We start from the raw sequence: 20,271 nt of genomic DNA on the forward strand, positions 1-20,271 counted from the left end.
TAGCTAGTCTAAGTCAAGCAGAGGTGGCAGATCCCAGGCTTGTTATCAGGATTGTGGTTTATAAAACACACATGTATTGATTACTAGGTTCTTTGAGACTCCCCGTCATCACCATCAGAAGTGTGTCATGTTCCACAGTGCCTTGTCTGTTGGATGCAAAGGAGAGAGTGTAGTGATCATGGGTGGTGAAGGAGAGCAGGGATAAAGGGAGAAATATCTCCTCTTTTTCTGCAGAGGAAACCTAGGACATTGCTGAACCCAGCACCCACTTCTCCAACAACCAGTACCCCAGAACCAGACACAAGCACTGTGCCTCAGGACGCTGCTACAATCCCCAGCTCTGCCATGCAGGCTCCCACAGGTAAGGGTCTCGAACCACGTTCTTGCCAAGGTCGCAGAGTTAGGAGCAGCGCCACTCAGACAGCGACACGCTGAGATGCTCCCATTTCTTCCTAAACCCGTACACCAGCAAACCTTACAATTCCAGAGAGGCTGGCCTAATAGAGAGTGTGTCGGGAGAAAAAGAGAGGCAGAGGAGTTCAGATCAGCCGTTCGTTTATCTCTCTGTCCGTTTTGGAAATAATGAAGTCGTAGGAAGACTGCAAGTCCATCTGGTCAGTGCAGAGACCCCTTTCCCTCAGTTACCACGTGCATGCTAGTGACTCCACTTCTCGTGGCCCGTCGTGCCCAGTGGCAGTACGGTGGGCAGCACCTCTCGTGACTCCCAAACCGTGCCGGGCACAGCTGCTGAAGCTACAGCAAGATGCAGAACAACTGCTGAACGACAGCGGCAATGATCTGTTCAGCTTCAACCAGGATATTGAGGCAAAGAGGGACAAGAGGGAGCAGGGGAGGAGGAGGAGCGGCAGTGCAGAGTATACGCTCTGCGACAGCTGTGAGGTGTAGCTGAAGATGAGTCTGGGCAGGAAAGTCCAATGCAAAGCTGCTTTGTATATGTTCGGTCAAGCGCTGGATATGGGCTGAGCCCTCTGTTTCCCCAGAACATAATTGGCCAATCTTCAGAGGAACCTAAAGAACCCAGTTTCCCTAAAAAGTGGGGGCTGCGTTCCTTCCTCTCCTTTGAACATCGCAGGCACCTTACCTGGCTGGCATGGGAACCAGTTTGCAGCCTGCCTTTGGGAGCCTGAGTGCCGGGGAAAGCGTAGGAGAAACAGCAGGAGCTTGGAAAGCGAGTGTGAGGCAGGAAGATTTTGGTGGCGATTCCCCTCTGTAAGCGGCTCTGCTGTTAGGATGCAGACAGGCAGTCGTGGTGGATTGCCCTTTGTGAGCGGTTTGAGAGTCTTAAAATCTCAGCACCTCTCAGCTTGGATTTTAGGCATCTGTTTCTTGCTTTCTTGAGTGGGTTAATGGCAAACACGTTTCTCATCCTGGCAGTTTGCATTTACTTGAACAAGAACGGCAGCACTGGGCCCCACCTAGACAAGAAGAAAGTTCAGCAGCTGCCGGACCATTTTGGACCAGCTCGAGCTTCTGTTGTCCTGCAGCAAGCAGTACAGGCCTGCATTGATTGCGCTTATCATCAGAAAACAGTCTTCTCCTTCTTAAAACAAGGCCACGGGGGAGAGGTCATCTCAGGTGAGAACTGGCCTGCAGCAGTTTGCCTTCAGAGATGTCATTGCAAGAATTCGCTCCGTGGAAGATGTCTCTCCTGAAGCTTGGTGCAGTCATGGGCCAGGGGCAGACAGAGGATTTCTGTCTTCTCTTTCTTGCCAAACATCTGTGTCGGTGAAGCAACAGCTCGCGGCTGACTCAGAGCAGAGCAGTTGGCGTGGCCTCCAGGCAGAGCTGTGGAGAAGGCAGCGAGCAGCCCTGGTGTCAGCCGGGGCAGCGTTATCGTCCCCCAGCACTGCCCGAGCCCCCGGGAGGAGGCGAAACGGGTGGGATTTTCAAAACTCCTGACGGAAAGACGTGAAATACCCCGGGGTTTAATTCTGCCTTTAAGCCCGTGTTTACCCGGATGCTGGGAGCGCAGGGCCCTCCTTGAATGCCTTCCCATTCCCTCGAACGCAGCTTCTCGGGCGCCGCAGCCCCGTACCTGGCGCTGGGCGCAAGTAGACTGGTTTTAGCCTGTCCCGGGGAAGCGAGCTCGCCAGCGCTCAGCCAGTGGAAGGCAGTGGCTTTTGTTTGCTCTAGTCTAGACCAGCGATGCTGAGATACAGAAGCTGGCTGTGCAGCCCTGGGCGTAGCCTCCTGCCTTTGCTGGGGGTTTACGTGTTGGGCTCTGTTTGTTTCTGTCTCCAGCTGTGTTTGATCGGGAACAGCACACTCTGAACCTGCCAGCAGTAAACAGTATCACCTACGTCCTCCGCTTCCTGGAGAAGCTCTGCCACAATCTTCGCAGTGACAACCTCTTTGGGAACCAGCCTTTCACTCAGAACAGCCACATGCAGCGCTCACACGAGTACGACCACGACAGGTATCTACCAGGTAGGAGCTGGGGCGGGGGCGGCGTTGTAGGGACCCCAGGTGCTCCGTGCCTTAACCCAGATTTTATCTTTGTCTCAGGAGGCAGGTTGTGTTTCAGAGCCCTCTCTGCAGGGTCCGTTGCATCACACCGAGTGTCATGCACGTGCCCGCAAGGGCTCTTTTTGCACAGGATTCAAGTTGCTGTATTTTCTGCCTGTCGGTCTGATTTCCATCTCTGCCTGTAGGTTTCCGCTCATCCGTGCTGTCTCCTTGTCGTCCCTCCTCTCCTTGTCCCCCAGTCCTTCCCGCTTCCTGTAATCTGGTTATAGTGACTTCATCCAGTTAGGAATTGAGGTGAAAGACTCTGCGTGAGAAATAGAAGAGTGATAACGTGTAGCAGGTAAACTGTAATTAGAAATGGAATTAAAACCTAGCAGAGCATTTTCCACAGCGGCTGTGGGTGTGCTGCCAGCAGGCGGCACATCCAGCCCTGGGTGAAAGCTTAGCGCCTTCGGGGATGATGCATCTGAGGCAGAGGTGGCTCTGTTTTTCTTGGCATGGCTAACGCTCCACTGCGTTGAAGCAACACCCCCGGCAAGATAGTTCATGCCACGATGCAAATCGTCAGGCTGCAAAATTGCTCTTAAGTGAAAGCGGCGGAAAACAAGACGACCAATAGTTTTCCCCGCAGTGCTGGGTAGTGGCAACAGCTCCTGGGGTGGAAGCTGCCTCCCTGCCTGGCTGTGGGGCTCTGGGGGAGCTGCTGCTGTAGGAACGCCAGTCGTGGAGAGGACAAAAGCCATCTGCACCCTCTTCACGTCGTTGACAAGTGTCTTGTGCTGATCTGCTCTCCTGTCTTGCTTCCTCCACTACCTTTCTGCCCCTTGAGTCAACAAATAGCTGTTTGAGGTCTTTCCAGAGTTAATCCTTTGGATAATTATGGGTCTGATGAGAAAAGGAAGAATTTCTAATATAAAAGGATAAGCACTTAGGAAGAAGTCTGTAAGGAAAAGTTGCTAAGCGTGAAGCTTAGAGGCAACGGCCTAGTGCCACAGTGCTCCATTGCATCCCGCAAAGCCCCCGGGCTCAGGAGAAGGGATTAGTGACAGTGTAAAGAGCCTGAGGATCTTGGAGTGACTGTCCTCTGCTTCCTCCATGGCTGACCTGCTGCCTGCAGGCTGGGGCTGTGCGGAGCCATGCTGGAGCCAGCAGCGCCAGGAGCAGGGATCTGGGCTGTGCTGCAGGAAGAGGAGCTGTAGGGAGTGGGTTGGCTGCTGTGGCCTGTTCAGGAACAGCATGTCTAGTTACTGGTTACCCCTCTAGGGACCCCCCCCCCAGTTAGAAGAAATCCCCATGTTTCAGTGTGGAAGTACCCTGTCGTCATGAGATAGAGCAAAACCAGAATGGGAGGAAGAGGAAGAGGGTCTGGGCATGGTAGCAGGCTTGGATGGAGAGGGTCTTGTAGCTCGCACACGTGGTTTCTAGCCACCATGAGATGTCAGTGGTGTCTGTGCTAAGAGCTGGGCTGCCTGGCAGCATGGAAGAGTATAAAGGCAGAGCACCAGATATGACACGTTGCTGAGACCTGCTCATCCTGAACTCTGCAGTGTTTGCAGGGATTAAAGAAAGATCCACCGCAGTCCAGAGAAGTGCTGACTCCTAGTCCTGTAGTTCATACTGATGTCTCGGCGATTGTTGGGCATCTGGGCATCTAACATTTTTCTCAAGCACCTGAAAGAAGATGAGAAACATTGCTATCTACACGTTACGTGGCTTCTGGTGAGGGCGAAGAAACAGTACCGGCAATTTTGAGAGGTTAGGGCTGGTCATGGAAGAATGAGGATGCAGTTGTACAGCAGCTTAAATCACACAAAGTGTCGAGGCTGCGTGGTCTCACCTTCAGCTCTGTGTGTCCTGTCTTGTTTCCTCATGGATGCAGGTGCTCGTGTGCCCAAATGGGCCTGGTTCTTCCAGAAAACGATCCCTGGTTAGCACTGGGAGCTGCTCTCAATTCCCAGAACAAACTCGCTTTACAGGAGCATCACTGCGGATGCCATGGAGCATTCGTGCGTGTGCTTGGGGCAGAAGAAGGAAGGTCTGCAGCAGCCCTTGGGTCGGCTGCGTCCTGGCATTCTGTTTTCCTAAGTAAGGCATAATCATGGAAATAAGGGGAAACGGATTAAGTTATACATCAGGAAACAGTGGATTTGCAAGAAAATGGGAAGTTGATTGCAGTTAATAAGAACAGGGATGGGCTGTGAAATGTTGTGAACAGGTAGATACGACATGGAGCCGTCTGAAAGCACCGGACTGGAGGCACGTTCTGGACCACTGAGCGTTGGGTCCTGTTATTACAGGCACGACAGCACACGCCGTTGCTTTCATTAACTCTGGAATTGGAGATTTTGCTTTTCCACTGGAGGCTGCTCCAAGGTTTTTTGATGAATTTTTAGAAACTATGTTGTAGTTTCTAGCCCAGATTTATTCTTGGGCAACATGGTGTCCGTCTGTCCTTGTCTTTACATTGTCATTTAGCTTAGTTTAGTTCACCTTCTTCTGGGAGCAGTTAAGAGAGCAGTCGTATCCTTCAGGGGAGCTCGCCTTTCGGCTGCCCTGGTGAGAAAGGTCTCTGCTCTCCTCATCTAGGGTTGATTTGAATTAAACTTCATGAGGTGACCAGAGTGCCACCCAGCACTCTGGGGAAGAGCTCATGGGGACCTGGTGCCACAGCACTGGCACCACCGCGCGCACAAGAAATGTCTGTGGAAGCCGCTTTTCGTCACTGTATCCTTGTAGCAGGTGATGATCAACCCGTCCTGGTCGCATACCCTGTTCTTCTCATCCATTATTGTCAACTGCAGGTTCCCAGCTCATGGGACAATGCTTCAAGTGCACATCTGCGTTTTACTGCTGGATTTACCTCCTTTCTGGTACTCTGTTCTACATGTATTTTTTCTGCTTTATCTGGCTTCATGTGGGAAGACTTCGACAGATTTCATTAGTGAATCTCTAAAATTTGTGCAAAGTTAATACGAAAAATATTAAATTACACTGGACTCAAGAATGATCCTCGAGAAAATTGGTTAGCCATTGCTCTCCAGCCTCATGGTCTTGCTCAGTGCTCTGCTGAATGCTTTTCCCCTCGAATCAGATGTTTGTGCGTGGAACAAAGCTTCTGGTATCCTCATGTTCTCCGTATCAAATGCCTTGCTGAATTCCGGGTAAATGAGATTGACCACTCTGGCAGATCAGTTGTTTTCCCAGGATGAGGACACTATTGGTTTAGTCTCCTCTGACGAATGCCTGCCGCGGTATGTGCCCTGTGTAACTGCAGGATTTTACTTACCCATTCCTTCAGAACCTCCTACAAGCCTTGTGGTACTGCTGAGGTCAGACATGAGCATTTCATTGCCAAAATAATATTTTGCCCTTCTTATTTAAATGTTAGCACCGTCTTTCCAGTCACTCTGAGCAGCGCGTCATTGAGTTTTGTTAGAATTTGCTGCAGCAGACCCAGGGTTTCACGTGCGCCTTCTTTCCTAAGTTACGTTTTGGCTTCCACTGCACCCTCACGTCCCCAGTTGGAGTATGTTCAGTCATTTGACTTCCACTCCTTAGTCAATGGTGCGTATTTTCATTCCTGTCCCCTTTCTTCCATCCTTCGAGCTTTGCCCCGGTGTTCAGCGTGGCTGCGACTGGAAGCGAAGGGTGGCATTTGTTTGACTGAAGGCCAGGTGGGTGTCCCAGAGGCATGGACACCCGAGCTAGGTGAGTAGGCACGCTCTGCGTGGGAGGAGGCACCGGTGCGGTCACTGCAAGTTACAGCACCCTAAAGTAGGAGCTTTGGCCTTGACTTTGAGTTGATGAGATGAGGTGACCAGTCTCTCCCTGACTGTAGAGGCATCCATCCTGCCGTGGGATGGCCAACAGCACAAGCCTGGGCATGGGCAGATGTGCTCCTCTTCTTTTGCGTTTGCAGGCAAGGACAACCCTTTTTTCTTTTTTCTCAGTCTTTACCTTTCTGCACAGCATCCTCTCGCTTCATTTCCATGCACTTGTTACTTCTGTAGCTGAACACGTGGTCCCGCCTTTTCCTTTGCACTGTGTCAAAAGACAGAATGAGTTTATAAAGTTCACTTTGTCCCTGTACTCGCCGCCCTCTGAGGTGTACGGCTCCATGCTGAGCAGGTCCTTCTCATCTCCAGTAAACGATCTGCTTGTTCTCAGCACCCTTCTCCAAATCAACATTTATCCATTTATTTAGATTCGAGGGCCTTTCCTCACAGATTATTTCCTCCCTGATCATATGCATTCATGAGGTTTATGGCATCTTTGGAACTGAAGGTATTTTCTTTTTTTTCCTGATGATCCATGTCACGACTGCTGAGTGCAGCTCTATGCATTACTCCATTTCTTTAGTTTCTTAAAATTTGTCCTTTAAAATCAGAGACCCTAACTACAGACCTACTTTTGGGTTATCCTTCCATTGATATACACTGACGTAACTTCTGATGCCCTGGGTTACCTTCTACAGCCTGACCTTCTGTGTTTGCATTACTTTGAAAACCAACCCAAAACAAAACCTAATGAAACCTTTAAAAAGCGTCATCTTTTGTTGTGGTTCTGTGACTGTTTGGTGAAGAAGGTCATGCAGTGTTACATGTAGAGATATCCAGAGACATTGATAAGAACATTTGTTTCCCGCCTTTGTCTGGGCAATGAATGTTTCTTACAGGGACTCGTCCCGAGGATGGTATTTTTACAGATTTCTAATGATGTTACAGTGATTTTTGATCAAACCCGTATGGAGTCCCAGGGCCTCAGTATGAGCAGCTGATCGTTTCCCCAAAGAATTTTGGTAAAACAGATATTTTTCTCTACCTTTATATTTCTCTTTAGTCAGCTAAATTGTGACCGTCTGATGCTTCCCACCCATCCGTACCTTTGTTTCTTTGTTTGGCGTGATGCATCTCCCCTGGTGTCCGGTCCCAGTCGCTCCCCGCCGTATTTCCGTCACCCCTCCAGCTCCCGTCCCTGCCCCGCACTGGCAGCTGGGGCTGCTCCCTGCTGTTGCCCAGCTCCTGGCATCTGTCTACGAGCATTTCACCCCTCTCCCCGCACGCCTGGAACGCTGCAGGCTCACACGTGTCACCCACGCTCGGGGCAGCTGGAAGGAGCCACCCAGGAGCACTGGTGGCCCGCGTGGGCAGGCGGCGGCTGGTGGGCCACCTCCTCATTGCTTCCCAGGTGACCATGCCTTGTCCAGACGAGCCATGGTCTGCCACCCACCGTGTCGCTTGCCTGGCTGCTGCCCCTATCCCTGTTAGCGCTTCCATTCCCTGTGTTCATCCACCCACTGACACTTTGTGTGCAGCCTTCAGCCGTCTGCGAGGAGATGTCCCACAGCCCAGCCCGACGTCTCCTCTGCTGCGGTACAACACGGAGATCCCCAGCCTGGGGGAAGCATTTGGAGAAGAGCAGCCGTGACAGCTGGGGCGCTCGTGGGAGCCATTTGGGGAAAGATTGAAAATTAGAGTACGGTTTAATCAAGCACTGTGTATGGCACAGAGTGTTTGCTAATCATCTAAGGGTTGTTTGCAAATCGTCCCAGGGTTACGTGCATCTGAAAGGGGAAGAGTGGGGAGGAGCAGGATTCATGCGGGATGAGCCAAGGGGTAGAATGAGGAGAAAAGGAATTAAGTCAATCAAAGGCGATATTTGGGGTGAAATATGGCAAAACGTGGCTAAGATTCTTTGCTAGGTTTCTCGCCACCCTTTTTTCTCTGATAAAATTTGCAAAGCAAAATATAAAATGTTAAGCAGTGACGGATGTGCTGGATTGCAGTTTTAACAGGCTGTTACCAGGCTGGCGATGCACGCGAGTCCCAAGTGACTCTGGCAAGACTGAATTTGCCAGAAAGTCTCCACTCCTAAATAGGGCTTGTTCTCTTTTCCTAGACAGAAGCAGTTCGTTAGACGGCACTCTGCAGGGACCAGGCCGGGGTACAAAGCGATATTCCCAAGATTCCCCTCCATACAGTGCTCCTCTCTCCCCCAAGTTACCAAAGAATGACCGTCACCCTTTGGAAGGTGAGCACAGCGTCTCTTCCCAAAGCTGGCTGTTTATAGCAACTTGTAATGGATACAGCAGGATTAGATTTGCCGTGCCGAATCAAGCCGTGGGTTTAGGAAGTCTGCTTTGCTTTGTCTCTGGCATGGGTCGGTGCTTGGTGTTTCAGAGAGAAGTGAAGAAACCACTCTGTGCCAAGGCAGGTTCCCCAAGCAGTTGTGTAAGGCATGTGGAACGCAGGGAGAATTCCTTCTAACCCTGATAGTCATCATCTAATACCGTATAATCTGGGATTTCATTACCCGTATTTTAGCTTCCATTGCTATGCGTGGTATTAATGGTCATAAAACTGTCCAGTTGCTTCAGTCAATCTTCCCCTGAATTTTTCCGTGCTGGTTTGCTGCAGTGTATTGTACAGATGCTGATGTGCAGCTGTACGGCCAGGAACCTGCTGCCCTTTCCCAGGATCCCATCTTGTTCCTCACAATCCCCCCCTAAATAGCGGAGAGGGTCTCCCCAGCATGTGCTCCACCAGCTAAACCAGATCAAATCAGATCCTGCAGCGCTGCTGCTTCCTGCAGTGTCCATCGGGTAACGCTGGTGCAGATGTGCTGTGCCACAGTCTCAAGAGCAACTGCAGAAATGTCCTTTTGGTATGTCGGCCATAGGCGTCCCTTCCATGTGCGGGTGGGAGATTTCCAGAGGTCCAGGTAGCTGGAGGACTACCCGAGCCTGAGCAGGAGTCTTCAATAAATACACTTCCACCTTCCCTTTTGTTTTCAACTGCAAACACTCCATGATGCAGATTGGAGATTCAACCTTACTGAAGCCTTTTAATTAATTGATGGTGAAATCTGCCAAGGTGTTAGTCTCAATTCTGTGTAGTACGTCCCTGAAAAATTGCTGGAGACTCTTGGCTGGGCTCACAGTTCAGTGGCTTTGTGCTCTGTTGCTGTCCCTTTAGAATCACCATTTCCCTGGCTCTTGCGGAGTTTGCTGGACTTGGGTTGTCGATCCCAGATCCGAGAGTGCACAGCCTCCCCTGCGCTGGGGTGTAGTTTCAGTCTCGGTCCATCGCTGTGCCCTGCGCTCTTCAGGATGACTGACCCCGTATCTAAGCACAGCTGATCTGAACTTGCAGCCTATGATGGACAGTTTCTAGTGGCCTTAGTATCTACATTGATTAAAATTGTAGGTTTGTCACATAGCTGAAGTGAAGAACAAGGTGACAAGGTCTGTCCCAGCATATTGACAAGTCAAAAATTGTTGCTTGAGGCCCACTTTGTTTCTCACCTCTAGGTACACGTCCTTGCCTTGGCATTACTCTCTAATACATCAACCACTGCACTTAGGGAACCTTTAGCAAAGCCTGTCAGCTCCTCCTCTACCAGCAGGAACATGCAGTGTTCGGCCTGTTCTTGAAGTGCGGTGGTGTGCTCTAAAGATTAAGGTGCCTTGGTTAGGTGGTGAGTATTGTACGCTCTTTATGATGTCAGTGAAGAGAGAAGGCTTGCGTGATGGGTAATTCCACAGAGGAACCTACGTCAGGTTGTCTACAAGACTGGTTCTTAGGCTACTTCAAAGTCTACTCAGTTATCTCTTGGCTTTTGAATGGGATGTGACATCTGGATGCCCAGAGTACTCCAGCATCTTCAGTAGAAGTAAAGACAAGTGGGCAGAAAGTGTGCCTTCATGGGACAGCAGTGCTCCAGTTGGTGTGTCGACTTGCGACAGCAACTTGGTCTTGTTCCTGTTCTTGATCCAAGCAGAGGGGTGTACAGGGCAGGAAGAAATGAAGTGCAGTTCCAAATTCCATCTAGAAACTCATTTTTATCACAGAATCACACAGAATCACAGAATGGTTCAGGTGGGCAGGGACCTTAAAGATCACCCAGTGCCACCCCCTGCCCTGGGCAGGGACACCTCCCACCAGCCCAGGTTGCTCCAAGCCCCGTCCAACCTGGCCTTGAACCCCTCCAGGGATGGGGCAGCCACAGCTTCTCTGGGCAACCTGGGCCAGGGGCTCACCCCCCTCACAGCAAAGAATTTCTTCCTGAGATCCAACCTAAATCTCCCCTCTTTCAGTTTGAGGCCGTTACCCCGCGTCCTGTCATTACACTCCCTGATCCAGGGTCTCTCCCCAGCTTTCCTGTAGGCCCTTCAGGTACTGGAGGGGGCTGGAAGGTCTCCCCGGAGCCTTCTCCAGGCTGAACCCCCCCCAACCCTCTCAGCCTGTCCTCACAGCAGAGGGGCTCCAGTCCTCTGACCATCTGCATGGCCCTCAGCTAAAAGCTTGTTCATCCCCCTCCACCTTGAAATGTAAGTAAAAGCAGGAACGTTTGCATTTCACAGGGTATATTTTAAGAATCTGAGCCCGAAATACTCCGATATTGAGTATTTCTCGAGCAAGGAGGTGCATCTTCTCATGGAGATAACTCCCCCAGCAGAGCGTGCTCTGATTTCAGCAGTGTGGCAGACACCAGTACCTGAGCAGTTTCCCGTTTGCCAAATTGAAGGCAGTGAGTAGCAGTGGGAAGTCTTTATGCATCGTGCCTTTGGCAAGAAGTCAGAGAGATTGAGGAGTGGATCTCGCGTCTGACGTTGTTTTTCCTCTCGCATCCAGTGGCATTTTTGTAGCTTTTTGCTAAAAAGCTGCAGTTCCAGCACAGTGGGGACCTGCTTTTCAAAGGCTATCATTTGTTGGAAACAGTGGGTGTTTGGTAGTTGTGCAAATCAGATTTATGCTTGTGGCCAAACTCCGTGTTTTAGCAGTAAAACGACCCTCTTGAATCTATAGCACTATTTGTTTAATTAAACTTTGATTATCTGCTCCCTGCCTCTCCACCACTAATCGTGGCTTGTTTTCCTACGATGCTCCAAATGCAAGTCTTATTTAAAACTAGCAGGTTTGATAAGAAAATCTACCTAAGAATTAACCACCTCCTCCTCACTCCAAAGCTGATTATCAAGGGCGAGAGGATTCTGGACAGTGTCTGTGCCTGCAGGCAGCTGGTGCCCTGCCACTTGTAGAAGCACGGTGTCTTCTGCACCAGACGATTCACAGGGCTGGGAATCATTCCCTTCTTGCCTTGTTTCCCTCTCCTGTTTCTGGAGGTATCGTTCACTTGAGCGCTTCTCTTTGTGTTTGTATTTTTAAGAAAATCCTAAATCTCTCTTGCGTTGACCCTACCAAGAAGCCTCCAGCTCTGCTGCAACACTTGCAGCACAACCAGGCGTTCACCAGTCTGGAGAACGACACCTGAGGGTGAACACGCGGCTTCAGTTCTACCTTTTGAGCAAACCCAAGCCGTGCTCCCCAGTTGTCTGGCCTCATCCTCCTCTTTGGATGTATGATCCTAAGCACGTGTGAGAACATGATCGCATATTTGAAGAATGCATCACAGTGCGTTCACATCAGAAGAACGACAGTTATTGTTAGTTTAAATATTTTCCGAGGGTGAGTTTTGGATCCTTAGCGTTGCACCGATGTGAACGTGTGCACGGGATCTCCCGAGCTGTGGTCTTTGCTAGCTGAGCCCCGAAATTCCTTCTGCTGACACAAATCCGCTCTGTGTGAGCTTTGGGCTCTTCACAAGCAGTTGGACACAGGCGTTTGCCTGACCCAGCACATCTGAGGCGAGTGTCCCGGGGCTTCCTGGCACGTCGAGGCTGCGCGTCACCTCGCAGAGGGTACTGGCGTTTCCTGGAGGATGGGGATGTGCAGCACAGACCTGTTGCCGTTCCCACAGCCGCTCTCCTGTCGCAGAGCACCCAGACCAGTGAAGAGGGCTGTGCCCCCCGACCACTCTCGTGCCTCTGCACTTCCCCAGGAGTCAGAGCTCACCCTTTTGCAGAGGTGTTTAATGGGAAGAGGTTTGGGGCTTCAGCAGAACTGTCCTGTTGGAGAGCAAACCAAATGTAGTTACTATGAAGAAGCACCTTGGAGAGACAGGTGGGGGAGAGCATCTGTCGTTCATCCCAGTGGCCAGCCCGGCCCAAACCATCACACTCCTATAAAGTGCCACTGGTGTAAGTCACATCCACTGTGGGCCTGGCCAAGGAATCTCTGTCCACCCCTGGGCCAGAGCGGCCAGCTCGGTGCTGGGTCGGCATCCAGTCTCGTGCTGAAACGGGATGGTGGGAAAGCGGTGCGGGAGCGAAGGAGGAGTACAAAGTTCCTCAGGAATAGTCGCGAGTCAGAAAGCCTCCTTTTAGGCAGAGAGAGCAGGTGAAAACACAACCACTCGCGTGGGAGCTAGGGACACGCGGGCCAGCACACAGCACAGGGCACCGGCGCACAGCAGCACCGTTTCTACAGGAGGTTTTCAGGATGTGCTGCTGGTTTCTGAGGGTGTCCCAGAGACCCTAAAAGCAAAAAAAAAAAAAGGCAGAAATGCCTCAGATGCAGCGTAACAAAGCCCATGAGATGCAGGTGATAACCTCACGGCTGCTTCACTGGATTGCCAAACATCTAGCCAAGGGGGACGTCTCCGTTTTGTAGACTTGGGAGGTGAAGCCAGGGAAGGTACGAGCTGGCTGCCTCCAGCTGAACTCGCCTCTGAGATCTCTGCTCGAACACAGACAGCGGAAGCACTGAAACCAGAGGATCCCAGTTCACAGAATGGTCCCGTAGTTCATAGAAACCAGATAAAACAATGTGCCTCCAAGAGAGGTTGCCCTGTTTGGTGAGGCCCAACCTCTGCAACACTCAGGTACTTCAGGCTCTGGCATCCTGCATCTCCCTGCAGTGGAGCATGGCGGCAGCAGCTTCCCAGGAAAGTTTGGGAAGATCTCACCAGCTTTTGGGTCTCATGGGCTGCAGTATCGACTCTGCGCCCTCACCGCCATCCGGCTTCAGCACAGCCTCGCTGTCCTGGCTTCTCACCTGCTGCTCCCGCGGTCTGGGAAGGCCCAGGGAAGAAGCCCAGGGCCTGGCTGGGGCGTTCCCTCCATTTTCTTCATCCTTGTCACCTACCATGGTGTTTGAGTGGCAGCAGCTCAGGACTGTGAGCTGATCCAGGGTCTCTCTGGATGCTGGTAGAGGAGCTCCAGCTCCCAGCCTAGAGTGCGCTGGCAATACCCCTCCTTGGAGCTGCTTTCTTCTGGGGCTGTACGAACCTGCCAGGTATTTCATAACAAAGAACGCAGGTATTTGGGGATGACTCATGAGGCATCAGGTCCACCTGGAGCAAGACTAGGTTGCGTGTGCCATAGTCAAATCTACAAACACGTGGCCCTAGGGTGAAGCTGTCGCAGTATAACGGCGAAGAGAGATCTCGCTGGCTCAGCCAACACAATATATCACCCCGGATAGTTTCCTCAGCCCCTCCATCCTAATACTGCCATTGGCAGCTGAAAATTAAATGTGTTTCTGGAAGAGAAGGTGAGGAAGCCAGTCGCGCACTGGGAGAGGCCTCTGCCCTGTCCCTCCTGCGCGCGTCCCAGCAAAGGGTGTTTGTTGGTCACCGACTGGGTTAGGCAGCGACGAGGGGCCCCGCAGGAGGTCAGGAGGGGTGAGCAGCCCGTCCCCAGCACCTTGCTTTGGGGCCAGAGGGTCAGCATGGCCTGAGAGCATTGCCGGGCCATGACCGTGCAGCTGAGCCGCTCAGAGGAGCCTCCTGCTCCTCCTGCTCTGCGTGTGTGCCACTGCCTGGGCTGCAGCAGGAGCCTCACTGAACTTCCCCCCGGTCCCAACCGCCTGGTCCCTTACCTGGCTAATGCCGATCGTGTGCGGCCAGTCCCCCGAATCTCGGGGAGCCTCCTCTCCCCGCTCAGGGCTGTTGTGTGAGTCCTGTGTCTGTTGGCATCCAGGACGGGTGGCCCTGCAGCGCCTGCCCCCGCGGTGCCCCGCTGCCACCAAAGGGCCTCTGGAAGTGGTAAGGACACGGGACCGCAAGCCAGAGCTGGTGGTGACATTAACAGGGTAGCTGTTGCTCCAGTGCGGGTACCAACCATTGCCACTGCTGGCTGGTTGGACTGGCCAGGCAAACACGAGGCTGCAGCACTTCAGCAGTGCCCGGTGTCATTTCTGTGCTTCCCAGGAGGCCACCGACGCGGTGGTCCCAGCCTGCGCCCGTAGCCGCGCGCGAGCGCTGCCCGTGCTGCCGTTCTGCTTTCTGCCGCCGAGCGGTGACTTCGGGCTGCGTGGCGTTCGGGTGCACTGACTGCAGCTTGGTGCGTTTCAGGTGAAACCTTTGTTCTGGGAGACGGGCTCCCAGGGCCCTTGGAGCCTCGCCTGGACCCCATGGACTCTGCCTTGAACTCTGTCAATTCATCCAGCCACAGCAGGAGCTCCAGAGACTATCGCCTGCAAGGATACAGGCACCTGCACCAACCCTCTAGCCTCAGCCAGGGCAGCACCTCTGCCTTGCGTAGGCTTAGCTCTGGGGGTAAGAGAGTTACGAAGCCAGCCCTCCGATTGTAAACTGGGCAATAACGGGCTTTTCTAACTCCAGTTACACCTTTCTAACTTCAGCAAGTACCAGAGACTGGCTTCTACACTGTTAAACAGGTAGTCGGTTAGGTGTAACAGTAGCTCTAGAGAACGTGGCAGGCGGGCGGGTGGAAATACGGAAAGGTGACGCTTGCGGGGTCACTTGTGCGGCGTGGTGACGAGGTGGGACCCGGAGGCCAGTGGGTAGGAAGGATTAGGCAGGAGCTGGATTTGCGAGCGTGAGCAGGGGGGCTGTCAAAGCAATAAACAGGTGTCTGAGTCCGCGAGGATGGCTCGGGAATGGCCGGGGAGCCGAGAGCTGGCCGATGGGGCTGGGGGCTGGGCGGGGGGGGATGGGGGGACGGGCGAGTGGCTCCGGTCTGTGTGGAGGAACAGGGGCAGGAGAGCTGGTCATCGCAGTAAATCAGCACGTGTCAAACCCAGGTGCTTGCAAAACAAGGTGTAATTTTAGGTGCACGGCATCAGTAAAAGCCTCTAAAAATGCTCAGGCTGCTGATGCCTTGATCCGTCTGCCTCCCACCGCATCCGTGTGTGCGGGCAGAGAGCTGGAACAACGGGCCGTGCCAACACCGGCACACTGGGAGCAGGACTTCTGTTAGCTCAGGCGGTGCTTCAAGACAACAGAATGTTGCGTATGGGCTCAGTCCATCAGAAAACGCAGCCGATGAAAACATAGAACAGCTTTGCTGTGTTAAAATGGCTAAAGGTGGTGTTCGGAGCCGGGGGGAGCGAGGGGAGAAACGGTGCGTGGGGAGAGAAGTGGGGATGGAGGATTGTTTTCTGCAAAGGTGGGAACCGTCACAGAGCGGGGGGAGCAAACTCAACTGAAGGGGGGCACGGGGAAATGGGAGCTTAGTGTGAGGAAAAGGGCTCAGTATAGAAGGCTGCCCCAACAAGTCAGGCCTAAGGATGCTTTGGTGCCAGACCTGTACCGCAGGAATCTCTCGGGCACGGCCGGGACGTGCCCTTCAGCTTGTCTCTGCCGTTGCTGGGAGAGAGGACACCGAGTGGTGGCCCAAGGGGGAGCGAGTGCTGGGGTGATGCTGCGGGGACACCCCGGGTAATGGCTGCTGTCTTGCAATGCCCCCCAGGCTCAGACAGATACCTTGGATCTCGAGACGTCTCTCGGCTCAGCAGCCGCGACCCCTCGTCCTGGACGGTGGAGGAGGTGATGCAGTTCATACGAGAAGCGGACCCACAGCTGGGCCCCCACGCTGACCTCTTTCGAAAACATGTAAGTATGTCTGTATATCACACAATCCCAGACTGGCAGGGGTGGGAGGGGACCTCTGGAGGTCACCCAGTCCAACCCCCTGCCAGAGCAGGGTCCTTGCAAAGGCTAGCATTTGGATAAGGGAAGATGATGTCACGCCTGCCACCACTGCAGCAGCCAAGCAAACTTCTCCCCGAACAGCAGCTCATAAGCTCCTCATCTCTCAGTTGTGTGTTTGCTGTGGAACATCTGCACAAGCAGCCATAAACATCGCGTGCTGCCAATTATATGGCTGGAGCTTGGAGGACCAGCACATTCCTACCTCTTCATAGAATCCTAGACGGGCAGGGGTGGGAAGGGACCTCTGGAGATCATCCCGTCCAACCCCCTGCCGGAGCAGGGTCACCCAGAGCAGGTGGCACAGGAACGCCTCCAGGCGGCTTTGGGATGTCTCCAGAGACGGAGACTCCCCCACCTCTCTGGGCAGCCTGTGCCAGGGCTCTGCCACCCTCACAGCAAAGAAGTTCCTCCTCGTGTTTAGGTGGAACTTCCCACGGTCAAGTTTGTGCCCGTTGCCCCTTGTCCTGTCGCTGGGCACCACTGAGAAGAGCCTGGCCCCATCCTCCTGACACCCACCCTTTAGCTCTTGCTGAGCATTGATGAGATCCCCTCTCAGCCTGCTCTTCTCCAGCTGAACAGCCCCAGGGCTCTCGGCCTTTCCTCAGCACAGAGATGCTCCAGGCCCCTCAGCATCTCCACAGCCCTTTGCTGTCCCCTCTCCAGCAGTTCCCTGTCCTTCTTGACCCGGGGAGCCCAGAACTGGCCCCAGTGCTCCAGATGTGACCTCCCCAGGGCAGAGCAGAGGGGGAGGATGACCTCCCTCCACCTGCTGGCCACGTTCTTAATGCCCCCCAGGAGACCATTGGCCGTCTTGGCCACAGGGGCACATTGCTGGCTGGTGGATGTGTATCCATATACGTGTGTGTGTGTGGCTGAATACGTACATACAGTGTATGGGAGGGGGCAGATCATCACACAAGGGAAATCTGGGAGAGTCAGAAGTACGGCAGCGCTTTGTACCAGCTGGACTTTTGTGCTAAGAAAAACATCCCCGTAAATCCTGCCTGTACCGTGTTCAGGCTGGGGATCCTGCTACCCAGAAAGAAACCAAGGGGAAGACGTGGCGGCCCCGTGAAAGCTCCAGGCAGCACTGCCTTTGTGCGCACGGGGAGCTCAGCTCAGCTGGATTTGAACCCTAGCACCGAAAACACAAAACCGTGTTCATCCTGGAGTCTTAATATTCACCCCGTAGCAAATTTCTCCTGGCAAGAAACATGTTCCAAGTGGAATTCATTGAGTGCGATGCTGCGAAACTCCTCTGTTTCCTATAAAAAGGGGTTTCTGAAGGCTCTGGTCCTTGTGCTTGTCTTTAAGTGTAAAATAGCCGCAGACGTACCGCGTGGGGTTTGTACAGTTAAAGCTACGCAAATTTTGGCAGCTCCACGTCCCAGTTCCTGCTGGACTTTGTCTTCCTTCTGCTTTCTGATTGAGTCCGTTTTTTTGGGGTTTTTGTTTTTTCGTTTTTTTTTTTTTTAAATTAGTTCTATTTTAGAATCGCTCGTAAATGAAAAGTGTTTTGTTTTAATTATGCCAGAGCGTGCTTAGCTCCGCCACGGGATGAAAGCCCCTTGCATTGGCAATCCTGGGAAAGCAGGGGAGATCTCACCAAGTGAGACCTAACTGGGCATCGACGCAGCACGGGATTTTCTGTTGTTGGAGGCTGTGATTTTAATTTTGCATTTATAAGTCCATTAACATTTTCTTCATGGAAACCCATCCTCTGGGAAGCTCTGGGCCAAGCCAGGACCAGGTCAAGGGAAGGAGCGGAAAACTCGCATATGCCAACTGCAAAGCTGTTCTCTGGATGTTTCAAGCTCCGTGATCCCTCCCCTCCTGAGCCTCAGGGAGGGCACGTCTGGCTCAGCTGTAAGGCGTCAGATACTTTTGAAAGCTGTGACGTGGAAATCGGCTGTGCTGGAGATGAGATGCTCCACTGCTGCTCTGCAGCTGCTGGGACTTTGCTTAGAAACTCCAGAAATTTGCTTTGCTGCAGTGGGGGTCTCCCTGGGCTTGCAGGGTTTGGTCCCTTCCCCCTTTCTTCAAACCTTGGCCTGAGGGCTGTGTGCGCTGTGGCAGGGCTGCTCTCAGCGTCAGCGCGGCTGCTCCCAGGACACTGCTCCTGCGGCGGAGTGACGATGCCTGTGAGAGAGAGAGAGAGAGAGAGAGAGAGAGAGAGTCCCCCCTGTCGCGGGCAGAGTGATGAACTTCACTTGTAAGAGAGTAGTGAAATGTTTATTAACATAAAGCAGTGATTTAACAAAGTTAGCAGTGAATGCGACAATGTTTTACGAGATTCGATGCCAGGGTACACTTGGTTATTTACTGCATAGAGGCCAGGGTCAGACGAGCCATCAGGGAGACCCTCCCGTTGAGTCCCGAGGTTCGGAAAGGACGCCCCGGCTTCCTAAACTCCTTCTCAGAGAGGAGTCTGGGTGCGGCTGGATCCAGTCCTAGTCCCAGACTTGGTCAACGGTTTATGTCTAAAGGATTAGATATGTGCAATCAATCCTTATATCACTTAGCGAAGATTTCAAAGTTTAGCATGCTGTTAGTCGCTGACCGAGAGTCTGTTGCGGCAAGGAATCTCTCGACCTGGAGGAGCAGAACCTTAAGCGAGCGTCCCCACTCAAGGGGAGATCCCGTCGCGCAGCCTGCTGCCGTGCAGGAGAGCTCAAAGGGCTCTTGGGCTGTCCGCTATTTATGGAGTAAGAGCATTGACCTGTAGCCACATTCGCATGGGAACAAGATACCGAGGTTCCCACTCCAGACAGGGTTTTGGTTATGTTGCCAGCCATCCCCCACAGCCCAAGTGCAACTCATCACAACTCCCGCTGATGGCCATGGCTTGAGCAGGAGCTGGGGGGGGAAAAGGGGAAAAGGGGAGAGCACACCGCCACATCCCCTGCACCGCCGCTGCCTCAGTCCTTCCACCGACCCGGCTGTTTCCTCCCTGCCTCCCTTTGGGATTTGCTGACCGGCTGGACGTGGCTGCTGGCTCTTTATCGCCCAGCAGATTTCCCACCGCTGACTCGGGGGTCTGGGGCTGAACCCCCGTGCTGCAGGCAGGGTGGGATGCAGGGATGCCCGCGCTGGGACACTGCAGTTATCATAGAATCACAGAACGGTTCAGGTTGGAAGGGACCTTAAAGGTCATCAAGTTCCATGGCACAGGCAGGGACACCTCCCACCAGCCCAGGTTGCTCCAAGCCCCGTCCAACCTGGCCTTGAACCCCTCCAGGGATGGGGCAGCCACAGCTTCTCTGGGCAACCTGGGCCAGGGGCTCACCGCCCTCACAGCCAAGAATTTCTGCCTGTTATCTAATCTCAATCTCCCCTCTTCCAGTTTGAAGCCATCACCCCTTGTCCTATCACTACATGCCCTGGCAAACAGACCCTCCCCAGCTTTCCTGGAGCTCCTTTAGGGACTGGAAGGGGCTGGAAGGTCTCCCCGGAGCCTTCTCTTCTCCAGGCTGAACCCCCCCAGCTCTCTCAGCCTGTCCTCCCAGCAGAGGGGCTCCAGCCCTCCCAGCATCTCCGGGGCCTCCTCCGGCCCCGCTCCAACAGCTCCGTGTCCTTCTGCTGTTGGTGCCCCAGGGCTGGAGGCAGCGCTGCAGGGGGGTCTCAGAGAGCAGAGCAGAGGGGCAGAATCCCCCCCTCGCCCTGCTGCCCACGCTGCTGGGGATGAGCCCAGGCTGCGGGGGGGTTTCTGGGCTGCAGGTGCTCATGTTGAGCTTCTCATCCACCAACACCCTGAGTCCTTCTCCTCAGGGCTGCTCTCAATCCATTCTCCACCCAGCCTGGATTTGGGCTTGGGATTTCCCCGACCCACCTGCGGGACCTTGCACATAAGGACTTTATGTGAAACCCGCCCCCGCTGCTCTCACACCCGCGTGTGCTGCTTCAGCCGTCGTCGCTTTGGGCACGGCCTGGCTCCGCGGGCAGGGTTGGGGCTTACAAGCGTAGTCACGAGTGTTGTTGTTTCCCCTC

General features: G+C 53.3%; 1 protein-coding gene across 13 annotated transcripts in view; it reads left to right on the forward strand.

The window, feature by feature from the left end:
* SCMH1 (Scm polycomb group protein homolog 1) overlaps positions 1–20,271 on the forward strand; it is an 81,466-nt gene that overhangs the window by 59,408 nt on the left and 1,787 nt on the right. For 9 of the 13 annotated variants that reach the window (XM_054223664.1, XM_054223657.1, XM_054223665.1 and 6 more), the window contains 6 exons: positions 235–361; positions 1,396–1,596; positions 2,263–2,448; positions 8,386–8,517; positions 14,683–14,886; positions 16,043–16,185. In XM_054223664.1, the coding sequence (XP_054079639.1) occupies positions 235–361; positions 1,396–1,596; positions 2,263–2,448; positions 8,386–8,517; positions 14,683–14,886; positions 16,043–16,185 (993 nt within the window). The remainder of the gene's footprint in view (positions 1–234; positions 362–1,395; positions 1,597–2,262; positions 2,449–8,385; positions 8,518–14,682; positions 14,887–16,042; positions 16,186–20,271) is intronic. The other 4 variants (XM_054223667.1, XM_054223666.1, XM_054223668.1 and 1 more) reach the window with 4 other exon arrangements.

The sequence above is a fragment of the Rissa tridactyla genome, chromosome 18 (genome assembly GCF_028500815.1).
Source record: "Rissa tridactyla isolate bRisTri1 chromosome 18, bRisTri1.patW.cur.20221130, whole genome shotgun sequence".
NCBI lineage: Eukaryota > Metazoa > Chordata > Aves > Charadriiformes > Laridae > Rissa > Rissa tridactyla.